Below are 26,971 nucleotides of genomic sequence, written 5' to 3' on the forward strand. Positions count from 1 at the left end.
AAACTCCCTGTTGACCATGATTTCTATTGGCTTTAACCTTTTCTGTACTTTAAAAGGAGCATGTCACCCCCAAATTTCATTATTTATATCATTTTTCCATGGCATTTCCACTCCATATTGTTTTATTTCTCTGTTTAATGAGATTGTATAGTGTCTGAAGCTCCAAAAAACACCAAGTATCCTTTATATTCCATGTTTTCTGAAGCCATATGATAATTTTATGTGGGAAACCAAAACCAAAAATTGAGTTGATAATTTTACCCAGATATATCCACCTAACTTATTTGCAATGCAGAAGTAAAGTATTTTTTTCTTGGAATGTGCAAGGTAAATAACTAGAAGAACAAAGCACAGTAAATGTTTTGCGCTACAAACCTGTGTGTTCATGATTATGATTATACATTAAAATAATATGATAACAATTAGGTTGGCAATATAAAGTATCAGAACAGACCGTTTTTGTGCAGCTAATATAACTGTAAGCGTATGACACCGGAAGCCTTGCACATTCAAGTTGCAAATGCACTAAAATAAGTTGGATGTTGCTCAAATCTCAATTAGGGTTGTTTCTTATTAAACTTGTAACATCATGATTGGCCATGTGACACACAAGAACCAATGGCATTTGGCGTCAGTGGCATCAGGAGTAAGCTTTATTCAACATAGAAAGCATGTGTGAGTAATTCTTCCCCATTGTTTTTGACTGAGCTGAAACATTTTGGAAAATAAAGGATCACTTTGGTTTCACACTGGGTGTTGGGTGTTTTTCTCCCACCTTCAGTTTTTTCCTGTGCATTATGATGTTATGTGACAGCAAGGAAGGAAAGGTGAAATTGAGTTGTTATGACTGCAATGTTTCTTCAAAAGCAATCTGTTTTATCTGATATTTTCGGTAGGAAATGGTGGGGAATGAAGACAGCCATTTTGGAGTAGCAGTAAAGAGCCTTAGGGGGCCTTTATTTCCCAACAAAAGTATTTTCACCTCAGTGAGTGGAAGAGAGAAGTGGTGTCCAAATACACCTGCAGGTCCAGAAAGTGCTGTAAAAGATATGTGTGCAGGGAGAGAGGAAAATCCATGAGCGATACTCGGTGGTCATTATCAATAATGATGAAAATACTCATGTTTTGCTATTGAATGGATGTGGTTTAAGGCTTTCCTCATGACTTTATTGAGGAAATAAGTCATTGAGTCACACACAATGTATTTGCCTGATATGAGTTTGTGTGCACCTCTAGTGTTCACACTTTTGAATTCTCGTGAATGTTACAATGAAAAGTCTTGGTATTAAGCCAGAAAATTTAACATTTTCACCTTCACAAAGAAGGATACATTTCACACACATCGACCCCAACAACAGGTCATTATTAACATATAATGAATCTAACAGTTTCTCTTACAAATAATTGTATAATATTTTAAACACCCATGATAACTTTCCTGAATAATACCATTTTCCTGAGAACACAGTTAAACTTTTTTGTACATTGAAGGTATTGTGGTTTATTTACTTCTTTACCCAACAGAAATGACAAAAAGTTGTGTGAAGTAAAAAAAACCCAAACCCCCTCCTTGTATACATGCATTGCAAATGATGAAATTTTCTATACAAACTCTTTAGATCTACTGTAAAGAGTATTCTAGTATATTCATCTGAATGTTAGCATTTTACATGTGAACTATAGAGTGAGTTGTGTTGTTTCCCTGCCATTCACAACTTATCTCCCATGCTGGTCTATGGATAGTCTATACTGTAGATAGTAAAGTCTCCATTGGATGTAAACTTCACAATCATGGCAGAAGTAGAAGGACATCCAGGTAATTTTTTTGCCTACTGTTTTATGAATACTGTGAATTCAGACATAGCCTACTACTCATTTCATTCACATACTGCTTTTCACCAACTATATATTATCATATAGGCTACTATATAGTAGACATGCATATTCAAACACTGGGTTGGTGTCTTCTTGGCTCAGAGCAAAAATATCACAACAGACTTTTAAGCAATCCATAATGTTTCCAAAAAAAAAAAATTATGATTGACAAAAAAATTATCCAAAAATACTGTGTCGAGTCAATATTCCATTGGAGTTGAATACGGGTCAATTTGACCCCCTTTATGCATTCTTGGGGTAGTAATACAAAAACACATTAGCCTATCTTGTCTATCTTCACCCTGTATTTCTCAATCTATTTCATTGTCTGAACAATCACTAAATTATTTATTGTGAGAAGACCAGGAGGCTGAGTGTTTGAATGGAAAGTGGAGAGTGTTGTAAGAGCCATTTTGGGATTATTATGATCAACTCACTTGGAATCAATATATTGTCATGGGTCTGAATTCTTTTAAGCGCTGCTCTAAAAGAAGTCCAGATTCTTTCTTTTTTTACCCCCAACAATATCTACTTGCTCTTAATTTAAGATCATTGGAAACTATTATAAATGGGCTGTATGTATGCTGAGTAGAATAACAAATGCCTCTGAAAAATGCCTAATTTAGTGTAATCTTTCATTTATTTTAAATGAGTTGATCAGTTGTATCGCTGGAAAAATCACTTTCCTGTTTAATTTTCAACCATAGAGGTCAGTGGTACAGTACTGTATATCATCTTGAGTATTGTTACTGCATAGAAGATTTAGGATCCTTGATTCTGGTTTGATGAATTGATTATGAAATGACCTGCTGAAATATGTCATATTTCTGTTCATTTTTCTGACCAAAAAGTCCAGAAATATATATATTTATATATATTTATATTTATGATTATGCTTTATGTCCTGTTTCGTTTTGTCATTCATGCATAATGAATATATTTCTCTGAAAAGTTCACAGATAAATGTATGCATTTATAACACCCCCACCCCCCTCCCTTCATTCCCTCAGGGTTCTCTTGCGTTTGACTAAATTGTCATATTTGGTGTCAATTTACTGATCTGTTCTGTTCTACTGCATTCAAAAGAATGTCTGTCAGATAACATAAGGTGAGAGGATGAAGAGACAAATCTCTGGGTGTGAAATGTGTTTCAGTAGCAGGTACATTTTATAGTCACTTCAGAGTGTTCACTTCAGTTAGCTGATTTGACAGCCATATGAAACTGAGAAGGCTCTGCTAGCAGCATATTTAAAACAATATCCTGATCTAAGCACTAAAGGGCCCCTGTAGATTGATGTAGGCTATGCAGATCTTTAATGAAGTAGTCATTACTTTAGTATCCCTGTGGGGATTTTTATGAAACCAGAAAATGCAAATTAGGCCGATGTTGCTGAAATGGTTAACAGCACAACTTAATCCTGGCTTACAGACATATACAGTATTGACATCAGAGCACTAGGAAGGTGTATGTTTGATGCTTCATTTACATAGTGATATAGTAGTAGCTATTTAGGATGCTTAAAGCAAATTCAAGATGGATACTTAGTTTAGAAGCTACTTTTTCTTAGATTTTTGTCATTGTCTTTTTATTTAGAAGCTACCTTTTCTTTTAAGTTTTAACTTCCCTTGTTTTTTTTTAAGATATTTGGAGAAATGTCTATACATTTGTCTATTACATGTTTGTCTATACAATGGAAGTCAATGTGCTCCAATGTTTTTTTTTCCAAATGTTCTTCAAAATATCTTCTTTTATGTTCCACAGAAGAAGAAAAAAATGCAGGTTTGGAACCACATGAGGGTGAATTAATAATGGTCATTTTTAATAATGTAAAATAATGTAATAATAGTGTAAAATGACCTGTACCTGTAGTTACTGTAACATTGTAAGGACAAAATGGTGATTCTACTAACATTATACTGCTAATTGTCTGTCTACTAATTAACTGATGCTATGATTCAAGTACAATCTTATAAAAAACAATTTTAAGTATGCTTGAGCAATTCCCAGAACCTAGGTTTATTTAGACTTTGAAATGTCATGACATTTGGAACATAAAGGAAATTGTGTGTTTAGCAGCTGACCATGTAATCCATTTAGGAGTTTAGCCTGCTTTTTAGAATAGAATCATACATTTGGACTTGTCAGAATCTGTAAAGGAAGTCCTTGAACGCATGGAAAGCAAACCAAATGAAAATTCATTTTAGATAAAAATATATATATTTCTGGGAATATTGCTATTGAAATTAGACAGCTTACTCTCAGTTGCACTTTCACAAGTTCACATTTCAAAATTCAAGATACTACCAGGGCACTTTTATCCCGTGGGCTTGGACAGGAGGAGGTCATGGACAAATGTTTAATAAAATATCGTTGCTGTCAGGCAGAAACCTCCATATATACTTTTTTCATAAATCATTGCAATTGGTCACCCTTTACTGTATGTCTGTAGGTTTTGCAAATATTTAACGAACTTAAATACTAAATACACATACAATGAGCTATGTTCCTCACTGGCTTTAAAGAAATAACAAATTCTAAAATATTTTTTTAAGAATTTGATCTATCTTGCTTTCGGAGGCAGATGCTGCTGTTTGGGAAAACAGTCATGCAGGAGAGTTCTGGGAGGGAATTATACCAAACCACGACGATAGACTTAACTGAAACAAAGTCACAGGATTTTTTAAAAGCGCATTGAGGAATTTATTCGTTAAATGAGTTTATGCGCATGTTTTCTTATCGAATAAAAAAAATGATCCGACTCAATCGAGCGCATACTTTTTTATGCGCATTTTTAGAATTTATGCGCATTTGGCATTTCCATCCAGCAGTTTTTGATGCGATATCCCAAAATGCACATACAAATAGGTGGATGGAAACATACTGTAGCTAGTGAGTGCCCTATTTTATTTAAAGAATTAGCAAAGTCTGAATGTGTTTGTGGAAGTGTATCATGGCACGGACAAAGAAGATTTCCGAGGAACTCAGAAAAAGAGTTGTTGTTGCTCATCAGACTGGAAAATGTTATAAAACCATCTCTAAAGAGTTTGGACTTCACAAATCCACAGTCAGACAGATTGTGTACAAATGGAGGAAATTCAAGACAATTGCTACCAAAAGCATGAAGTGTAATAGTCCACGAGGTCACAAGGGATCCCTGCAGGGAGTCCACCATCAGGAGAACACTGAACAACCATGGTGTGCATGGCAGTGTTGCAAGGAGAAACAACACATGGCAGTGTTGCAAGGAGTGTTGCAGTGCTGCAAGGAGAATGGTTGCAAGGAGAACCATTCTACCAAAGAATGGTTAAAGAAGAACAAAGTTAATGTTTTGGAATGCCAAGTCAAAATACAGACCTTAATCCAATTGAAATATTGTGGAAGGACTTGAATCAAGCAGTTCATGTGAGGAAACCCACCAACATCTCAGAGTTGAAGCTGTGAGGAATGAGCTAAACGTTTAGTTGCCGTTATTGCAACGGCATAGGGTGTCATACTAGATCCTGAAAGCAAGAGGTCACATACTTTTGCCACTCACATATGTAATACTGGATATTTTTTCTCAATAAATACAGTTGTAATCGAAATTATTGAACCCCCATTGCAAATCAGGTTTATTGGCAAAATTTACAGACTTTCAGCTGTTTGGAATGAACAAATCAAAAAAAGTAATTAGCCCCTTTCAGCAATTCTGGTAAATTACTGTACAATTTCACTATCTGTTCAATCTGACAGAATTTTTGACGTCTGAGTGAAAGGCAGAAGGGAATGATCAAACGGAACGCGTTTTTACTCTTAAAAACACAAGACACGCATAATAGTATCCAGCTGCAGAGCCGCAACGCTGGTGAATGGAAAAGAAGGCTGGGTCACGAGCGCGAGACGTGGGACAACGGTCAAAGATTATCATTTTGCAGCTATTTAGATAGAAAAACTAATAAAAATCTTACTGTAAACTGTGCTGATTAATCACGTCATCTCCATAATAACTTTATGATTGGCCCAAAGCAGACTTCTTACATCAGAACGTTCTGACGTTGTACGTGATCATACGTGATCAATCTTCGTTCTGCGTTCACACAGAGCACATTACCAGTAATTTACAGGTAATGTTACAACTTCCCTTTTTTGAAAAGGTCCCGTTCACACATGATTTTTTTTACCGGTCATTTACTGGTCATTTACCAGTAAAGACGATGTGTGAAAAGGGCTATTGAAATAGCTCAACACAACAAATGTTTTTATGACTTCTGCAGTCTCAAAATTATTCAACCCCTTCATGGCAAGCATCTTTAGTACTTAGTAGAATACCCTTTTGCTGTGTAACCAGATGTATAACCAGACACCAGCTTCTGGCAGCGTTTCTGAGGAATCTCAGGCCATTCCTCATGAGCAATGGCCTCCAGTTCAGTAATATTCTTGGGTTTGCGTGCTGCAACCGGTGCGGTCAAGTCAGGTGACTGTGAATCCACTGTAGAATCCTCCAGGACTTCTTCTGCACCCAAGCCTTTGTGGAATTTGAGGTATGCTTGGGATCATTGTCCTTTTGGAAGGTCCAATGATGCCCAGGCTTCAGCTTCCTCACTGACGGCATGACGTTTTCTCCTAGGATTTCCTGATACTTCAATTAATCCATCTTGCATTCCACATGATGCAGGTTTCCAGTGAGTTTTTCAAGGTGACCGTTATTTAGAACTTGTCACTTTATTGTTTCCATGGTGACGCGTCATTGCTTGTCACGCTGAATGAATGATGATCTGCTTTTATGTAATTTTTCCTTTTTTATTCAGAATATTCACAAATTGATTAGCTATAGCATGACATACTGTATCTGATATTCCGATTGTCAAATATGTGCAAGTGGATGTGTTTTGTTGTTTAAACACCTTTATAACTATTGCGTTAGTTGAGCTATAGGCTATGCGCGATGGGCGCCGCGCCGCCATGTTAGTTTGTGCCACAGTTCAGAGAATCGGATCTGATGGATTTACAAAACAATGTACATTTAAATTCATCCACTTCTCCCGAAATACATGAAAGTAAGTGGCCGGTGAACTGGGAGAAGAATAGAGCAAACGTTAAAGCTACTTGCACAATGTGTATCTGATATGAATAAAACGTGTTGTCTAATTATAATGGAAAGGATTATTATTCCGCTTCCATAGATATCAGTGTGTATTTTACAAACTCAAATTCATTGTTTTGCTTGTACTTATGTGATTTTAAATGTATAAAACCTAAAATAAACATTATGTGGTTCAAAACACTGAATAGTTGTGATATATGACAGCGCTGAGCATGTCCGTCTCTGGCTAAGCGCCAGCCAACGCGCAAAAGCATGTTTGAATTTAGCAGTTGATCACGTGATGCACCGACCGTTCCAATCACACTGGTGTGATCGTACACCCCAGGGACCAGCCAAGACTGATCACACCGGTGTGATAGTACGTGCGAAAGGGTTAACTGTAGACCGAGTGTTCTTTTCAGCATATTTCACCTCTAAGATCTTCCCAGAGTTTGCTCTTACATGTTCCCAAATCACGGTTGACAACCAAAGGAGTTATCTGTGGACGCCCCATGTCTTTGGAATAGACTTCCTCTGCATATCAGATCCTGTGACTCGTTACAATGTTTTAAATCTATGCTGAAAACACACCTCTACGCTGTGGCATACAATTGCCCCTAGGTTTTGAGACACTTTTGAGTCAGTGTTGTAAGATGTTGTTGTTTGTTTGAGTAATTTTTAGACATGTAAAGCACTTTGGTCAACTTGTGTTTTTTTTTAAATGTACTCAACAAAAAAATGTTGATTGATTAATTGATATGCTTCATTATTCTTCCTCCAGACATACCGCTGATCCAAAGGGCCGAAAATTCCAGTTTTGTTTCATTGCTCCACAGAACAGAATCCCAAAACTTCTGTGGCTTATTTATATGATTTTGAGCAAATTGGAGCCGTCTTTTCTTGTGCTTTTGGGTCAGTAGTGGTGTACGTCTTGCAGTTCTGGCATGGAAACCGCATGCGTTTAGTACAAGCCTTACTGTGCAAGCTGAAACCTCAGTGCCTGTTGCCACCAAGTCTTGCTGCAGGTCTTTTGCAGTCACTCAAGTGTTTGTCTGAACCTGCCTTCTCAGAAGCCGTTGATAGCTTCCTTTTTCTGCCCCATCCAGGTAGTGTAACCACTGTTCCTTTAACTTTGAACTTGTGAACTATGCTTCCAACGGTGTCTCTAGGAACATTTAGTGCCTTCGCTATCTTTTTGTATGCTGTTCCTTGTTTGTGAAGGGTGATGAGATCTTCTCTCAACTTTTTGGACCATTCTTTTGACTTAAAAGTTGCATTTTCAGTTGAATTTGGGGAAACCATTTGAAACATTTGTTGTGTTGAGCTATTTGAATTACTTTTGTTTGAATTGTTCATTTCAAACCGCCGAAAGTCTGTAAATGTTGCCAATAAACCTGATTTGGGATGGGTGTTGAATAATTTCGATATAACAATTAACAAAGCTATATTTTGTCTCATTTGTTTGATTGGGTTCTCTTTGTCTACTTTTAGGATTTTTGTGAACATTTCATGATGTTTTGGGTCATATTTATGCAGAAATATAGAAAATGATAAAGGGTTCACAAACATTCAAGCACCACTGTAAATAATTTATCTGTGCACAACATTATTATTATTTTTTCATTCTGCCATATCATCAGAAAATAGATGTAAAAGTTGCTTTGATTAAACATTGAGGGCACATTAATTAAAAAAAATAATAATGATGATGATTTACATGGAAAAATCACTTATAATAAATACTGCAATATTACATTAAAAAAACATTTTGATTTCATGGTGAGTTTAATTTAAAAATCACAGTATATAAATATTGTTTTCATTGTGATCTAAGAATGTGGAATACAAAGTTTTGCGGCTGACATCGAATTACCACAGTTTTATGGTATTTTGGCGTATTTAGTAATCTCGGTAAAGTTTTGCAAGGGTAGTGAGAGACACATTCCTCCATCTTCCTCAAAAAAACAAAAAACAAAATTGAGCAGATGGGCAGAATAGTGTCGTTAGAGAGATCGGAGTCACGTCATACCGGTTTCCCTCTCTCTCTGCCTCTCCTTCGCACGTTCTCTCTCACTCAGACCACTCCTCTCTCCTCTCCTCCGATCACTCCCTCTGATGATCCGACTCTCCGGTACCGGGGACAGAGTCTCTCGCGCTGCGCTCTTGAGATCCTGAGGAACTGCCGCGCGTTCATCCGCTGTCTCACCGCGCTGGATTTGATTCATTAAACAGAAACAAGGGGCAAGATGGATCGAACACAAGAGGAAGCGAGCGGGCCGTAGCTATTTACTCTATCCCGTCACGACATGTCACTTGTCACGAGAGAGCCGTCTATTTGCTTCACTGAATATGCGTAACGAGAGAGGCAGATACGATTTAATCGTTGGCAATGAACTTGAATTTCCATTCCTCCACCTCAACGGGAGGACATGGCTCAATACACATATTCTTAAATGCTTTGAACATAATTAATTTTTGCGTCATTTCAATAAGGTATCAGTAGAACAGTTTGTCAGAGCACAGCGCATTATGTCCGTTCAGTGCTGCATTGATGTAAGGGAAACGCTGGAGCGGAGGACAGACCGAAGCGTCGTGTGATGTGACTCGTGTCTCAGCACTACATCCGTCCTGGGATTACTGCTGGAGTACCAAACAATCTGTAGAATAGTCTAATGGACAATTACTCAACGATTCAGTGTAAGTAATCTTACCAAGTCATTTTAACACTATTGCGTGATGATATTCAATTGCATGAGATTAAGCACTTTGGGACAACGGTCTAAAGGCCCCGGTGTAGAAAAGTGATTGTCTGCTTACAAAGTATGTCGAACCCCCCACAGTTTCTTACAATGAACAGAACGCTGTTCTGATATTTATTTATTTATTTTATGATGAGGGGCCATTTACCTCAAAAGTGGCCCCTTGCTACAGAAAGTGCTGAAATTGTATAGGCCTATTTGCTTAAATACTTTTGAGATTGCAATGTATTTTTATTTATTTTTTAAATAACAAATACATTCAAAATAAGTTTTTCATTTTTATATCTCATGACGTCATGAGGTGTTTAATAAACTCCTTTAAAACAAATCTTGAAAACAATTTGTTGCAATTCAGGCATTCTGCATCTTCCTCCTCTGCCAAACTATACTTTTTGGTGCCGTTTCAGACCAGAATGGGTCTTTTAATGGGGGCCTTTAGACCACCCTGACTTAAATTTTTTTGATCTGTTTCAGGGATTCACACATGCAAGCAAGTCAAATCAAACTAGTTCAAATGGGCATTTTCTCAAATTCATGTTTGTGGTATTCAATGACCTCATGGAACAGAAAAAAATTGCAGTGCATACAAAACAGGTGTTTAGGAAAGTGCTGTGGTGGTGTCTGTTGCTTTGTGTTTTGAGAGACAATAAATTGAAAACTTTATTTTACTCCATGCCTTTTTAATAATTTTACTGATTTTACAATATAACCCCTTTAAAATGCTATTCAGGTTCACTGCATCTTTACTTAAACAGGTTAAGATAGTCTTGTACCCATGATAGCCTCTTATCATGGCTCAGTAGTCAAGTAATTTTAGAGCTTGACATCTAGTCTAGGGATTTGTCTCAGTCTTAATATTTTTTATTCAACATAGAAAAGTGCTGCGATATGACAATCTGCCATAATTTTTTTATATTGTACCTTAGTGATGCTGTGCACAAAAATATGTGGTGTCGCTAAGATTGGCCTATTCATTCACACTACTAATATCTCATACCATTCTGCAAGCATGTCATTTATATTATTGCGACAATTTACACTACAATTACCTGTTAATGACTGAGACTTTTTGTGACTATCTAAGAGAGCCTAATGTAATTAAGAAATACTGGTTTTGTCAAAATAACAAAATGTCTTTTGAAAAAGCTCCAGAAGTTTTAAATTGTTAAAGGGACACTGCAGTATTTGTGCCTTTTTGATTTTTTTTTTTTGTGGGAATGCATCACAAAACACTCATTGTTAAGAGTTCTTCTACTAGTTAGCTTTGGCAAAAATGTTCTGTCCATCATTCTGTATTTCCTGGAACATTTAAGCAGATATTTCTTAACATAGCTGCTGTGAATTGCATTTCTCAGTCTCAACGCTATTTCCCTTTACATGCTAAGCTGCCATATTCTGAGAATGTATGCATGCTGCAGATACGTTGCTGGACAGGTGTAAGCAGATTAGGAGTGGCAGTGCCAGAGAAATAGGACCAAAGAAAACGTGACGGCTGAACAAAAGCTGAGTGGCACGGCCGGTGGAGAGATGTTTGTATGATGGGCCTTGTGGCTGTCAAGAGATAAATAGCCCTCTGCTAGCAGAGGAGTGAGTTGGAAGGCCTGCTGGATCTGTTCCAGGAGCTTGGAGAGAGCAGGGGGGATTGGAGGCTGTCACCAAGGGCACTGATACGTGCTGTCCTGCTGCCAAATGCCAACCGTTGTCTGCCTATAAAAAAGATGATTTCTAGGTGTTTTTCAAGCAAGATGCCTTCAGTGCAGCCTTAAAAAGCCTCCTAAATACAAATAGTCCAATCAGCAGAATAGGATCAGCTTGTGTATTCAGCTGTGAATTGGCCTTGTATGAATAGATCTCATCAGTATTGTGACAGCAGTTTTCAAAAATGAACACAATTTTACTCATTCTGTTAATTTACATTCTTGTAAAGTTCCTTCCAATCATAACCGGTGTTGTCATTAATAAAAAAACAATCAAGTGGTCCCGTCCTACTTAGTGTCACAGTCTCATTTCGGATTAACTCAAATTTGGCTTCAAAAACCCTAAAAATAAGATTTGAAGTGTTAATAACTCAAAATGATTAAGTACAGAATTGAGGCTGGGGGAATACCCACAAGCCCCTGTGTTTGAATAATTTAATTATGTATGCTTGATCAAAGCATGTGAGCTTATGAGGTAGTTGTTATTCAAAGTTAAAATAGGCTTTAGCTCTTTTGAGTATTGTTGATGGTTCACATGGGCCTTGTTCAATTCATTTAATTTCTCCCATGTATTTAATAAAAGTGCAGTTTTATGTGTATTCAAATTTATTCGGAAAATTAAATTTTTTATGATTTTGACTTGAGCTAATTTATTGAAATTATAAAGTTAAAACAATTATATTTTAAATGTACAAATCTAAGTTTCTTCAAAAGTTTGATTAAATTAAACTCATTAGGGTTTGCAGCATTGTTATTTAATTATCATTGACATACTATTATACTTTTTCTTTATATTTTGTTTTTATTTTGTTTTCATTTTAGTTAGTTTTAGTAATTAGGGCCCGAGCACCGATGGTGTGAGGACCCTCTTGGAATTGCTCTGTTTATTATTATTATTCTTCTCCGCATTTAATCACATTTTTGAGGGCCTAAACATGCTCGAAAACTCACGAAACTTTGCACACGCGTCAGAACTGGCGAAAATTTACATCTGATATAGGTTTCAGAATTGGGCGGGGCAAAATGGCTCGATAGCGCCACCTATAAAAGTTCAACGGAGTGCGCCTCCCGCTATGTTCCACGTACGTTTATGAAATTCGGTACATACATGTAAGGACCTAATACCTACAAAAAAGTCTCTTGGAGCGTAGCCCTAAACACAACAGGAAGTCAGCCATTTTCAACTTCCTCTCAGATTTTTGTGCAGTTTTTGCCATTTTCATGCCTCGTACTTTAACGAACTCCTCCTACAGTTTTAATCTGATCATCTTCAAATTTGGTGAGTGTAATCTTAAGGCCTTTGCGACGTTAAATTGCGAAGATCTTGAGTTTTCGTCGAAGGGCGGGTCCTCGGCGGCCTGACAAATTTCGATGTTTCGCCATGAAACAGGAAGTTGCTGAAACTCAGGCATGGAATGTCCAATCTGCGCCAAACTTCACACGTTTGATAAGCGTTCTGTCCTGAACACATGACCATGCTCATATTCAGTTACAGTCATAGCGCCACCTGCTGGCAACAGGAAGTGACATGTTTAACACTGTTGTGAACTCCTGATAACATATAAAAAAGTGCCAGCAAGTGCTAAGCATGCTAACAACATACTAGACACATGTTAAAACATGCTAGCAAACACTTAGCTAATTGCTAAAGCATGCTATTACTGCAATTAAATAGGAATTTGCTGTAACTCAGGCACGGAATGTCCAATCTGCCCCAAACGTCACACGTTTGATAAGAGTCATGGCCTGAACACATCTACATGAGAATATTCAGTTATAGTAATAGCGCCACCTACTGGTAACAGGAAGTGTCATGTTTAACACGTTGATGCCGTTCTAGCAACATGTTAAAAATGCCATTGACTTCTAAACATGCTAGAAACATGTTAAAACATGCTAGCAAAACTTAGCTAAGTGCTAAAGCATGTTAATTCAATGAAACAGGATGTTGTTGTTATTCAAGAAGGCAATGTCCAATCTGCGCCAAACTTCACACTTTTGATAAGCGTTCTGTCCTGAACACATGACCATGCTCATATTCAGTTACAGTCATAGCGCCACCTGCTGGCAACAGGAAGTGACATGTTAAACACTGTTGTGGACTCCTAATAACATATAAAAAAGTTCCAGCATGTGCTAAACATGCTAACAACATACTAGAAACATGTTAAAACATGCTAGCAAACACTTAGCTTAGTGCTAAAGCATGCTAATACTGCAATTAAATAGGAATTTGCTGAAACACAGGCACGGAATGTCCAGTCTGCCCCAAACGTCACACGTTTGATAAGAGTCATGGCCTGAACACATCTACATGAGAATATTCAGTTATAGTAATAGCGCCACCTACTGGTAACAGGAAGTGTCATGTTTAACACGTTGATGCCGTTCTAGCAACATGTTAAAAATGCCATTGACTTCTAAACATGCTAGAAACATGTTAAAACATGCTAGCAAAACTTAGCTAAGTGCTAAAGCATGTTAATTCAATGAAACAGGATGTTGTTGTTACTCAAGAAGGCAATGTCCAATCTGCGCCAAACTTCACTCTTTTGATAAGCGTTCTGTCCTGAACACATGACCATGCTCATATTCAGTTACAGTCATAGCGCCACCTGCTGGCAACAGGAAGTGACATGTTAAACACTGTTGTGGACTCCTAATAACATATAAAAAAGTTCCAGCATGTGCTAAACATGCTAACAACATACTAGAAACATGTTAAAACATGCTAGCAAACACTTAGCTTAGTGCTAAAGCATGCTAATACTGCAATTAAATAGGAATTTGCTGTAACACAGGCACGGAATGTCCAGTCTGCCCCAAACTTCACACGTTTGATAAGAGTCATGGCCTGAACACATCTACATGAGAATATTCAGTTATAGTAATAGCGCCACCTACTGGTAACAGGAAGTGTCATGTTTAACACGTTGATGCCGTTCTAGCAACATGTTAAAAATACCATTGACTTCTAAACATGCTAGAAACATGTTAAAACATGCTAGCAATACTAAGCTAAGTGCTAAAGCATGCTAATATAATGAAACAGGATGTTGTTGTTACTCAAGAAGGCAATGTCCAATCTGCGCCAAACTTCACACTTTTGATAAGCGTTCTGTCTTGAACACATGACAATGCTCATATTCAGTTACAGTCAAAGCGCCACCTGCTGGCAACAGGAAGTGACATGTTAAACACTGTTGTGGACTCCTAATAACATATAAAAAAAATGCCAGTAGGTGCTTAACATCCTACCAACATACTAGAAACATGCTAAAACATACTAGTAAACACTATAAGTACTAAACCATACTATTACTACAATTAAATATGAATTTGCTGTAACTCAAACATACAATATCCAATCTGCCCCAAACTTCACATACTTGATAAAAGTCCTGCACTGAACACATCTACAAAGCAATATTTAGATATATAACCCCACCTACTGCCAACAGAAACTGAACTGGTTAACACAGTAATGCAGTACTAACCACATACCTATTGTGTACTAAGCATGCTAAAAACATACTAAACATGCTAGCAACTACTATATACTGTATACCTCCTTAAATGCACATTGCCCAACCATGCTCTGTCTTCCTAAAGCCAACGAGTGACGATGGCACGGGTGCGAGGGCCCTTTCATCGCTGCTTGCAGCTTTAATTTTGTTGTGTTATTGTTATTTGTATTAGTTTTTATAATATGTCCATATTTTAATGATTTTTTATTGCAGTTTTTAGTTAAACTAAAGGAAAATGAAACATGTTGCCTTTTATTGTATTTCATTTCAGATAATGTTTATTTTATTTCAAGTAATTTTTTTTTTATTGTTTCAGTTTTAGTTAACTATAATAATAACAGCTTTGCAGTGTGTAAGCAGTCTCATACTTTTTACAGTTTTTCTTCTGTTTTTGTGTTGTATATGTCTCCCGCTACTAATCTCAAGATGCTTAATTTTCTGTTTATTTTTGCAATATGTCATGCTACTCATATACTTATGTTTGATGTCTCAGTGATTTTGACAGAATATAAGACTCAAAATGTTATGCAATGTTACTATCCTTAGAGTAACATTTAGAGTTTTGCTCTTTGTATGCTAGTGCAACACAAGAAGACTAATGCTGTTCTTCATTGCTCAGAGTTTTGCCCTGTGGTCTGCAGCCCACTGCTTTCATTTGCTCTTATAAGGTACATTACAGTACATTGCCCTGTACGCAGTTCAGTTTTCTGATGGTTTCTTACAATGAAGACCATTTTCACAGCCTTAGGCTACCATTACATGAAACATGAAAGTGGCTTATATGATGAGTCCAGTCCATGCAGGTCCATTCTATTTTTTTAAGTAGTTTCCATGGACTTAAGAGCTAGATGTCCTTAGAAAACCCAAACCATAATTCCATTCATTATATTCCTTAAATTGACCCATGTCACTCTTTTTTTATGTTTTTAAAATAGTAAATATTCATGGTAATAGACGTAATTAGCTTAATATTCTTTATATTTGCATAAATAGTCTCAGTTCTTTTAATCTTTTATGTTTTGTTTGAGGTTTCATGCAACATTGTCAGAAGCCATTCATAGGCCCGTAGGCAGTGACAGGAAAGAGAAACAGTTCACTCCATAAAGCAGTGTGTCTAAAGACACGACGCAACACTTTCTACCCCCGTTCTTGTGACTGCTGTTTTCTCACCGCTGGCATTTTTGTTGTGTGTTTATTTTGTTATTGAGAGGAAAGTGTGCAGCACATATTTACATATTCATCCGTATATCGCTCTCAGCAGCGTGGGCTGCGTCTGTATTTTTGCTAACAGTATACTGCTGTAAAGGTATTTTCAACCTCTTTTTATTTCTAAGCAAAGACTGAAAAAGAACTTCGCCACGAGTAACCTATATCGGGGCCTTGAATCACATTCAGTCTCTTGTACATTGTGTGTGCACGAGTCCGAGCACGATCAGTAAGTCGTTGGCTGCAGTTCACTAAATGGCCAGCGATATCGCTAATCACAAGGGTTTCTGAATTCTACATATAGCACCTTTAAAGGGTTAGTTCACCCAAAATGAAAAATTCCAACTTCAATTACTGACCCTCATGTCGTAAAATATCTTCATTTGTGTTTCAAAGATTAATGATAATCTTACGGGTTTAGAACGACATAAGATTGAGTATGTAACTGACTTTTCCCCCCCATTATTGTGTGAACTAACCCTTTAAGGTAACAGTTACAGGTTTCTACTTTTTACAGTGATATAGTGCACATTTACCGTAAACAGTTCATTTCGAATTTTCCACATTTAGGTTACCTGACAAAACATTTTTACAGCTCATATTTTCACATAGAACAACTAGATGCAAATAAGAGGGCCTGAAGTGCATTTGAGTTAGAAGAGCACAGGTGCAAACACTGCAAACAGAGATTATGTTTCACCCCAGCACTTCTGTTGCAAGCTGGTTTGAACAGTTGTGCGTTTGGAAACAATTTATATAAAACTGTCAGATACCTGTTCAAGCTGTATTGAACTACACATCATATTTGAACATGCATGCTAATATTTTTGTCTTTTGTGGCTGTGTCCTCATTTTTGCTGTCTCCTTGGTAGAACAGTCTACTGAAGTTATTTCCATTAGCAGCAACAGTAAGGTGAATTCAGGCAAATCAGGCCACATTTTGACAGTCATCTCAATGTCTAAACAAGGCCCAATTTATCTGAATTTACTAAATATTTGAAATAACATTGTATAACACAAATGCTAGCATTAGGTTGGTCTTTGCTATGCGGTGAGTGCTGATTTTGCAATTCTATTTAAAAAAAGAAACATATTTAATATTCCTACAGCATAACATTCTCTGAGATTAGAGAACCCAGCAGTCTCTCATGCAGAAATGAAAGCCCATAGGGCCTCATCAGAATCATAATGCCAAGTTAAGTATAGACTAAACAGTCTGCTGATAAACACTCAAAAGCATTATGTAAGTGCATAAGAAAACATGAATTTATTACCTTTGCTTAAAACTTCTTTGGACTGGCAGGATGTTGTCACTTTATTGTAATAATTAAGGAATGCACCAAAATTTTGGCTACCGAAAATCTTTGTCTGAAACACCTATTTTCAATTTCAGACTGAAATGGTTTTGGAGGGCCGAAATCAGTGACCGAAACATGTTTAATTAGCGCTTCTTTTGACTGTGTTCAGCGTCTATTTCACGATTTCACACAGTGTAAGCTATAACAGTTAAATATCTCAGCTGTGTGGACACTAGCTCTGGATTTTTGGCGCTCTTTAATACGGCGTGACAGATCGGTGTAGCGCAGCACGGATTAAGCACACGTGAACCGATCATCTAATCTCCTCTTTACTACATCTCAAAATAAACATAGGTGAACACCAGAAGGTATGTTGAAAGATACATTACAGCTTACCAAAATGAATCCTGTCTAATCGTTTAATCAGTGTTTCAACCAGGGACAGACATCAATAAAACAGCTTGTAGGCTATTCAATGTCACTTAACATTACATTTACCCTAAGAAAGCTAACTGTCCATAAACTCACTAGTTAGCTAGAAAAATAACTCTAGAGAAGAGCATTTTGCTCAATATATGCACCATATTACATATTTGTTATGTTTTTACTTAACCTGTTAGTGATGTATTTAATGTAGTTTATGTTTGAATAAATCTGTCATAAATAATAAATAAATAAATATGTCATTATTGCAGTTTATTGATTATTTACAGTTTGTATTAGTTTATTTATAAAGAGTAGAAACAATTCTGTTATTAAAAAGTTATTTACATTTATGTTTACATTTAATCATTTAGCAGACAGTTTTATCTGAAGCGACTTACAAATGAGAACAACAATATAGGGCAACAATATATGCAAGTGCTCTGAATAGTCCCAGTTAGTCTAGCACAGTACACAATCACATAGCACAGAACACGTAGCAAGTTTTAAGTAAATAAAAAAATTAATAGATGAATATAATAGTTAGTGTTAGTATGAATGTTGCTGTGTGAGTATAGCTGTTTCTTGAAAATGGCTAAAGACTAATATTCTGAAGTAGTGAGTTTAGGTACAGGGATGTAGAGCCAGTGGTTGTTCTGTAGGCAAACATCAGTGCCTTGAATTTGATGGCAATTGGCAACCAGTGCAAATTGAAAAAGAGAGGTGTGACTGTGACATGCGCTCTCTTTGGCTCGTTAAAGACCACTCTTGCTGCAGCATTCTGGATCAGTTGCAGAGGTTTGACAGTGCATGCTGAAAGGCCTGCCAAGAGAGCATTACAATAGTCCAGTCTGGATAGAACAAGAGCTTGGACAAGGAGTTGTATAGCAAGCAACGATAGGAAGGGCCTGATCTTCCTAATGTATAAGGCAAATCTGCAGGACTAGGCAGTTTTAGGAATGTGGTCTGTGAAGTTTAACTGAAGATCAATCAAAGCTCCAAGGTTTCTGGCTGTCCTTGATGGAGTTATGGTTTACAAACCTAGCTGCATGGAAAAGTTGTGATGAAGGGTTTGGTTGGCTCAGACCACAAGCAGTTTTGTCTTTGCAAGGTTGAGTTGAAGGTGGTGGTCCTTCATCCAGCAAGAAATGTCTGTCAGGCAGGCTGAAAAGTGAGCAGCTATACCGTCGGATCATCTGGCTGAAATGAGAGATAGAGCTGTGTGTCATCAGCATAGCAGTAATAGGAGAAACCATGTTTCTGAATGACAGATCCTAGTGATGACATGTAGATGGAGAAGAGAAGTGGTCCAAGCACGGAGCCCTGAGGCACCTCATTAGCTAGATGTTAGATGTTGCAATTTAGACACCTCACCCCTCCACAATACTCTGACAGACCTACCTAAGAGAACTTGAACCACTAGAGTGTGGTTCCTGAGATGTCCTTCATCATGAGGGTTGACAGGAGGATCTAGTAGTTAACTGTGTCAAAAGCGGCAGACAGATCCAGCAAGATGAGTACTGATTTGCAAGCTGCTCTTGCCAGTCTCAGAGCTTAAATAACTGAGATAATAAAAAGTTAATATAAAAACTGCCTTATGTGCAGTTTAAAGGTTTGTACAACTCAGTTTTAGCTATTTGAGTGTTAATTGTTGAATAAGTTTAAGTCCTAATTGGTTTTGGTTTTCGGCCAAGTGCATCCTGAATTTTTCTGCCCGGTTTCAGCCCATTTTCATTTTGGTGCATCCCTAGTAATAATCAAATTTGACTTTTATAAAGATGATTGATTCCCTCTGTTTTTGCTTTGATCAGTGCATTAGCTCTTGGCGACTTGATAGGCACTGTAAAACTGAGATCTTATAAAAGAAGCGTTCAAAGATGGTTTCTTTTTAGTTTTTAAGTATGGATGGATGTTGCTGAGCTGTCTCTGTGCTGAAGTTGGGCTGCGCCTGAGGGCTTTTATTCACTTTCTGGCAGGAGATGTGGATTTTGCTTTTGAACACTCTCTTTTTATTAATTATTGTTCATTCTATTATGATTTCCGTAGATCATCTTCTCATACAACTGATACTTTTCTTGTTAAAAATAATCACAAACATTATTGCTCTCAAAGACTTTTGTATTGACTTACATATCATAATGTCAGCAGTTGCTGACTGTTTCTCTTAAATGATCATGTGGTGTATCACTTGGAGAACACCTTGATGTAAAAATGCCATTTACAACACTGTTTATATTGCATGGTTTCTGTCTGTATGTAGTTTGCTAATTGTACTGAAAAAAACTGTGTACTGACCATGAATTAAGTGTTTTGGCTAAGAAAACATTTTCATTTATGCTTACTCTTTATCTGCTTGCTGTGAAAATTTTCATTCCTACTTACTCTATTTTCATCTTTTTTTTACTGCAAGCACTAGAGCTATAAATCCCTAATCCACTGTAAATTTGCTAGATTGAAGTGAGCTTGTACTTCAGTAGCAGTGTAAAAACATTTTATCTCACTGTAGGTGAGTAGCTTCTGTTAAATGAAACTCCATTTAAAGTAGCCTTGTATTTTTTCTCTTCTCTAATACTGTAGCAATCAGAATCAAGTAGGCCAGCGTTAAACATGCCTAAGAAATAATATATGATGTGATAAATCCATGCATGGGCTGCTGCAGCCTGTGGACTTAAATGATATAAAGCACTTCATTTAAACACCTTTTAATTCAGCCATTTAAACATTCCAGATGAAGAAGAGCACTATCTTTGTGTGGTAGGATGTGGTTATGCATGAACACTTGTGCTTGCTAGCGCTATGCCTGCTAGATAAATTCTTGCTGACACATACATACTGCAGCAATGCCTTAATACATAATCTGAATTATATTTAATTAATTCAATATTTTTAGGCGGGATTTGAGTTAGAACACTTTTACCATTTTATTTTATTTTATTTCGTTTTTTTTATGATTTTAAATAATTTATTATTATTATTATTATTTTGCTGGAAAGTTAGGGTTTTAACATGTCACCTTTTTTGGTAACTTATTTAAAATAAATGGAAAATAAAACAGCTCACACAGTACAGTATGTTTAATTTGACCTCCTGAAGATGATATTCAACATTTTCTAAAGGCTTTCACTGACCAATTGTTTTAAAAAGAATTAGTGAAAAATGCCCTATTACGTTACTCAAATTTTTTCCTCATACAAAGCTGTAAATGTCTAGCTGTGTACCATGTATTTGTGTGAGCTGTATTTCACATAGAAGCTTTTCTGCTACCTTAAAAGATGGGTGTTTCTCCTTTGGCATTGCTCTCTTGAATCAGGCTCAGCACAATAAAGAACAAGACATTTCCATTTTCCCATGTGTAGGCCTGTGACCACATGACTCTTATACTGTCTAAGTCAGTTTAGTGCAGAGAGTCAGAAGGGATTACTCTTTCTTGTATAAGACCATACAAATGAAGATTTCACATGCAGTGCATCGTTCTTTAATCCATTACTTGGGTCGTAGTCTTGTGGCTCACTGCGTCACGCGTGGGATCCTAATTAGACTGTTTGATTTCTGGCCAGTACTTTGCTTGCAGTACGGTTTAATGCTCAGTTGTGATTGTTGTACATTTTTTTTTTCAGGGTTTAAAAAAAAAAAAAAAAAAAACTTTGCACTAAGACATACATTTTAGATTCTAACCTTCCTCAATTGACTATGTGAGTATCCATACTTTTCAGACTTTATGTAAGACATACAAATCATCATTAACTTCATTGATATATCAATATATACTATAGATTTCATTATTTAATTTTTTTGTACATATTTTAATTAATACATTTTTATTTATTTATTTGTTTGTTTGTTTGTTTTTATATTTTTTTATTTCAGTGAACAATTATTTAGTTTCAAGTAACAAAAATGTTTTAAAATTTGTTTTTTGTGTTAGTTTAAATTAACGATAATAATTCTGGTAGAGAATCATATCATGATATCACTCATATCATAATATGAATGAGAGAAATTGCAATGCTACCTGTAAATGTAAAAACATATTATCACTAAAAGCCACAATGAATATATCCCACACTGATCTCATACACAGTGCACATACAATGCTACTACAAGCATTACTAAGAGACAAAATAGCAAAATATTATACTAGCGGAGCAGCTTTTGATAGCATATTAAACATCATAACAAGCTGAAATGGCAAACTCTTGATTGTATTATCTCATGAAAGAATGCAGTACCTTGGACAGACTTGAGTTTTATTTATAAATGAGGGTGATGTAAAATCAGTGACATAATGTTGGAAAATAGAGAGGAATTAATGAATTGTGAGAAACTAATATCAAGCTCCAAATGCAAGATAACTTTGCTGACTGTTCAAAGCTATATCAACTAGAGCTTAAACTTGATTTTATCCATCAAGATTTAATTATTTAATTTGTATTTTTTTACATTACATTTTTTAGGTGACACTAATATGTTCACAATAAGATGAAGAACATGAATTAAGAAAGTAAATAGGCTTTATTTTAGTTTGATCCTGACTTTAAGATGCTATTTCTACTTGAAAATACCATCTTCATATCAATCATTTATATTAAATAGTATTTCTGACTTTTAAAAACAGTAAATTTAGAAGATAGCACATGAAGCACATTTTGAGGTTATCCTTAAGGTTATTTTTCAGATTGTAATTTTACAAATGGTGGGATGTGCTGCTTGTTGGATGTTTTCCAGCTGGAGCATTTTAAAACTTTACTGCTTTCCATTATCTCCAGCCTGTGCTTGCACAGAGGGCTCATGGAATCTCTCAATTCACTCCCAGTGCACATGGTCCATTAACTCGGCACAAGAAAGTCATTGCAATCAGCTTACCATTTAATTAGTTTTTACTGGGGTGTTTAGGAACTTGTTTTTCTTTAGAATTTCATGAATACTGCACAAAGTGGGAAATTAATCGTTGTCACCCTCTATCATCTAGCTTGCGAGCGACTTCCAGTATCACCGCTAGGCCCAGTCACAGCACTGTATAATGCTAGTGAGATTACTGTACATGTAAACAGACTTACATTGCTGTGTTGATGACATGGTTTTAAGCCACCAGCATGGATGTTGTTTGCTTATCAGGCCTGAGCCTGTGGCACACTGATTCTTTTCCATTTCAAGACCATTGTAGTTTAACATGGTTGCTGCTGCCTGAATGAGATTATGCTATTTCTGCCTCCTTTTTTCATCCAGACAATGGCTTGTCACACTATGTTTCCCACACATTGTTTTAGAAGCAGCAGTTTTTATAAAAAATTACTTTGTCTTAAATGAATAGTTCAGCCCAAAATGAAAATTCTGACATTATTTACTCATGTCATTCCAAACCCATTTTTTTCTGTGGCCATTCTCAGACTCTGAGGAGACGTGAAAAGTTGCAGGATTCCAAGTATGAGCTACCTGTTCTATTTCCTTTCCATCTTGTCTAAAAAAAGCTCTCTCTCTTCCTCCTTGTGTCCTGGATCTGTCTCCATTAGCGCAACTGTCCCCGGGCCCCAAGATCCACATAGGCAGCTAGGACTCCCTTTCATCAAGGTGACCTAAAATAGAAATACCCATATCTACATTGCTTAGCCTAAACTTTGAGTTTTGTGAATACTCTCTTGGTGTTTGGCAGCAAGATTGGCTCTTTTATCACTGTCATGTCTAATACATCTTTAGGATAGTTACGCAAAAGTGTTTTAACTTTATGGGACAAAGCAGAGCTGTTTTGGGTCCATAACTAATTTCACTTTGGATTATTAAATGACATATCCTTGCAATTCATCTTCTTATGTTGTTTTTTCCTCCCAACATACTTAGACTAGAGGCCTTCTCAGGTTCTAAGATCTGAAGTCTGAACCCGACCTGTAGTCTGAATCACTACTTACCCAAACTCAATGTGCATAAATTAATTAAAAAAGAAAGAAAAACCCAACCCAAGGCAGACCCGATAAAATTAGACCGAGTTTTAAAGTGGGTTTTGGGGACCATCAGGAGGTTTTGGCCTGAGGACCGGAGAGTGCGGGTGGAGGAGTTGGGGGTCAACAGGTCTGTGATGTACTGGGGGGGCCTGTCCATCTAGTGCTCTAAAAGTCATAGTATAATCAATTCTATATTTGACAGGAAGCAAATGGAGAGTGGATAAAACCGGTATAATGTGTGTCCTTTTTTTGGTTCCTGCAATTTCTTTCAAACCTGACTGGACCCAAATATAAAAGAGGCAGCGACGACCTGCACGCCAATGACAAGTACATTTCTAACCTGGTATGACAGACCAAAATCAGAGATAACAAAATATGAAACACCTTGGCATGTGTAGATTTAAAAGTATGCCTATTATCCTTCCTTATTTGTAGATAAAAGTCAATCTCTGTTCCATCTTCGTAATGTTTATGTTATGTTAATTGCTCACCCAAGTGGCAAAAACGATGTACCGTTGCCAGATATCAATTACACTGGTCTACAGCCAAAATGCTTCTGGAGCAAATGTAGTCAAACTTGACTAATTCTGGGTCACTGAGCATTAAAATTATGCTTAAAATGGTTGATTGGCTCTATTTTTTATATGCTATTGGGACAGTACATGATCTTTGACTCGGGAATGGCGGAGGATAAGTGAATAATAAAGGGAAGGGATCTCAATTTCAACCAGAAATGACTAAAATGCATCTTGGCAAAATGACTGGATCTATGAAAACATCTATGACTGGGTTTGGACAGTACTTGCTTTTAGGAATGATGCAGTCTGAAGCTGGTATTGCTTCATACATGAAATGAATTGCATCATGTTATTTCTAGAAGTCATGGATGATACAATCACAATGAAGCTTACATCACTCTGCTGAAGAAATTGCCCTATATCAGCTCTAGAAATCATACAGCAGGGGTGCAAAACTCAATTCTTAGAGGGCCACAGCCCTGCAGAGTTTAGTTCCAACCCACCAACACACATACCTGTAGTTTTCAAAAACTCGAAAGGACTTGATGAGCTTGATCAGGTTGAAGCTAAACTCTGCAGGGCTGTGTCCCTTTGTCACACTGTGTTTTGCTCTTTTATTATTTGTCAGTGTTTGATTTTGCAAAGGGACACATTTCTGTTTAGCCAAAGTGAGCAGACCTGCCTCGTACTTGTGTGAACAGTGCAGATAACTTCATATGGAACAAATAGAGCCCATCAATGCTTGCAGACTATTCCTGGGCAAGGACAAGATGCTCCATTTAATGAATACAAGAGACAAGCCAAGAAGCGCAGAGAGACACTGAATAGGACTAAACCAAAAAAAAAAAAAACTGCCTTTTTTTATAATAAATTTAATTTCCCTTTTGCTGATTTTTAAAGTGTTATATAAACAGGACATGTGACGGGTAATATCTACACAATACATAGACGTAACAGTAGCCAATCAGTTGTATTAAATGTTGCCTATTCTTTGTGTATGTCGAAAATGTGGGAGAATGTTTTCTGTTGTTTTTCACAAATTGTTTTGTTTGAGGAAAAACTGCAAGATGGTTTCCTGTCATTGATATCTGGTAGCAATACATAGTTTTTCCACTTTGGTGAATAATTTCCTAGTAGATAAACCACTTCAAAGCTTTATGCTGTACCTCATGAAAAGGAAATTTATATTAATGCTAATATTAACAATTAAATCTCCACACATTCTTTCGAATGCCATGGGTATTGCATAGTACAGTTTTTATGAAACATGCCAATTCTGTCATTACTGTTTTTTTTTCAACTTACATTGTTACAAGAAAAATGCATTCGAAACAGTTATTTTAAATTGTAGTAACATTTCACAACATTACAGATTACAATTTATTCAGTATTTTTGATTTAATAAATGCAGTCATGGTAAGCATAACAGACTTGCAGCCCCTAGATGTTCGAACGGTGTACATGTATGGAAAGTATTACATTTTTTTTCTTTACTGTTTCTCTTTTTGTGCTCCATAAACGTCATATGGGTTTGGAACAGCATGAGGCTGAGTAAATAATGACAGTAAAAATTGTCCCTGGTCTGGAATGGGAAATGGGCCATGGATCATTGACGGAGGTTTCAAAAGACGAACATTCAGACAAAGATCTCAAAAGAGCATGCACATATTGGTAAATACAAGAACGTTGTTAACCAGATCATTCACAGTAAAATCCCCAGATGTACATGCATACATTTACACTGTTTAAAATGTAGTTCTGGAGAAGTACATTTAATTCAAAAGAGTTTGCTTTACCATAATTGATTTCACTTTGTAGTGAAAAAATAAAATGATGCCTTGCCAGCGGATCATTAATTGATTCTGAATTTTAAGCCGTGGCTCTTTATTTGCTCTGCTCTGGGAAGGATAGGTTTGAAGATCCCAGGGGCATATTTGTTTTCCTGCACGTCTTCTGCCTCTGATTATTGGAGAAAGCTGCAGTGTCTGCCAAATAGCCGTGCCTCATGCTGAGGCAGCAGTGAGGCTGTTCTGAGCAGTCATGGTCATTGAGAAGGAGAAATGGGGCAGAGCCAAATGGAGGGAAAGCAGGTTGCCTGGTCATCACAGCAGTTATGTCTAAACAGTTGACTTCTTTTTTGGAGAGTTGTAACAATTGTTCAGTGAACCTAACAGAATGTCTCTGAGGGGTTATAAGTATTTGTGGCATCCGTTTGCTTGAGTAACAGACAGAAGATCCATGTTTCATCAACCGTTTCACGCATGAATGTTTGTGACAGATGTCTCTACAGCAGTGGTTCTCAACTGGTTTTGCCATGGGACCCACATTTTCCCATGGTCATTAAGCCATGACCCAATTTTTTAGGAATTTGAACCAGGCACATTTATGTCTCAAAAATGGTTGACACATACAAGTACCATCCCACTACAGGGGGTATTTTGGGTTATGATTACAGAAACTACAACTACCATGGTAAATACACAATACTAACATGAACTGTTAATAACATAAGGACACTGATCTTGACTTTTGGGTTGCAACCCACCAGTTGAGAGACACTGCTCTACGGGATACGGTTTTTAATATCAAGCCGTTTTTCATGACTATATTTGTTGTACTTTGTTGCAGCCTCTGATTGACCTTCAGCTTTTCAAAAACAACAATGCCAA

The 26,971-nt window shown here is 36.8% G+C and overlaps 1 protein-coding gene across 4 annotated transcripts in view; it reads left to right on the forward strand.

Annotated features, from left to right (window-relative positions):
- The first annotated feature begins 9,032 nt into the window (after positions 1-9,032).
- Positions 9,033-26,971, forward strand: part of lrrc7 (leucine rich repeat containing 7) — a 67,119-nt gene continuing 49,180 nt past the window's right edge. For all 4 annotated transcript variants that reach the window (XM_082189505.1, XM_082189508.1, XM_082189507.1 and 1 more), the window contains exon 1: positions 9,033-9,635. In XM_082189505.1, coding sequence (XP_082045631.1) covers positions 9,611-9,635 — 25 coding nt within the window. In that variant the 5' untranslated portion in view covers positions 9,033-9,610. The remainder of the gene's footprint in view (positions 9,636-26,971) is intronic.

The sequence above is a fragment of the Leuciscus leuciscus genome (assembly GCF_965113295.1).
Source record: "Leuciscus leuciscus genome assembly, chromosome: 14".
NCBI lineage: Eukaryota > Metazoa > Chordata > Actinopteri > Cypriniformes > Leuciscidae > Leuciscus > Leuciscus leuciscus.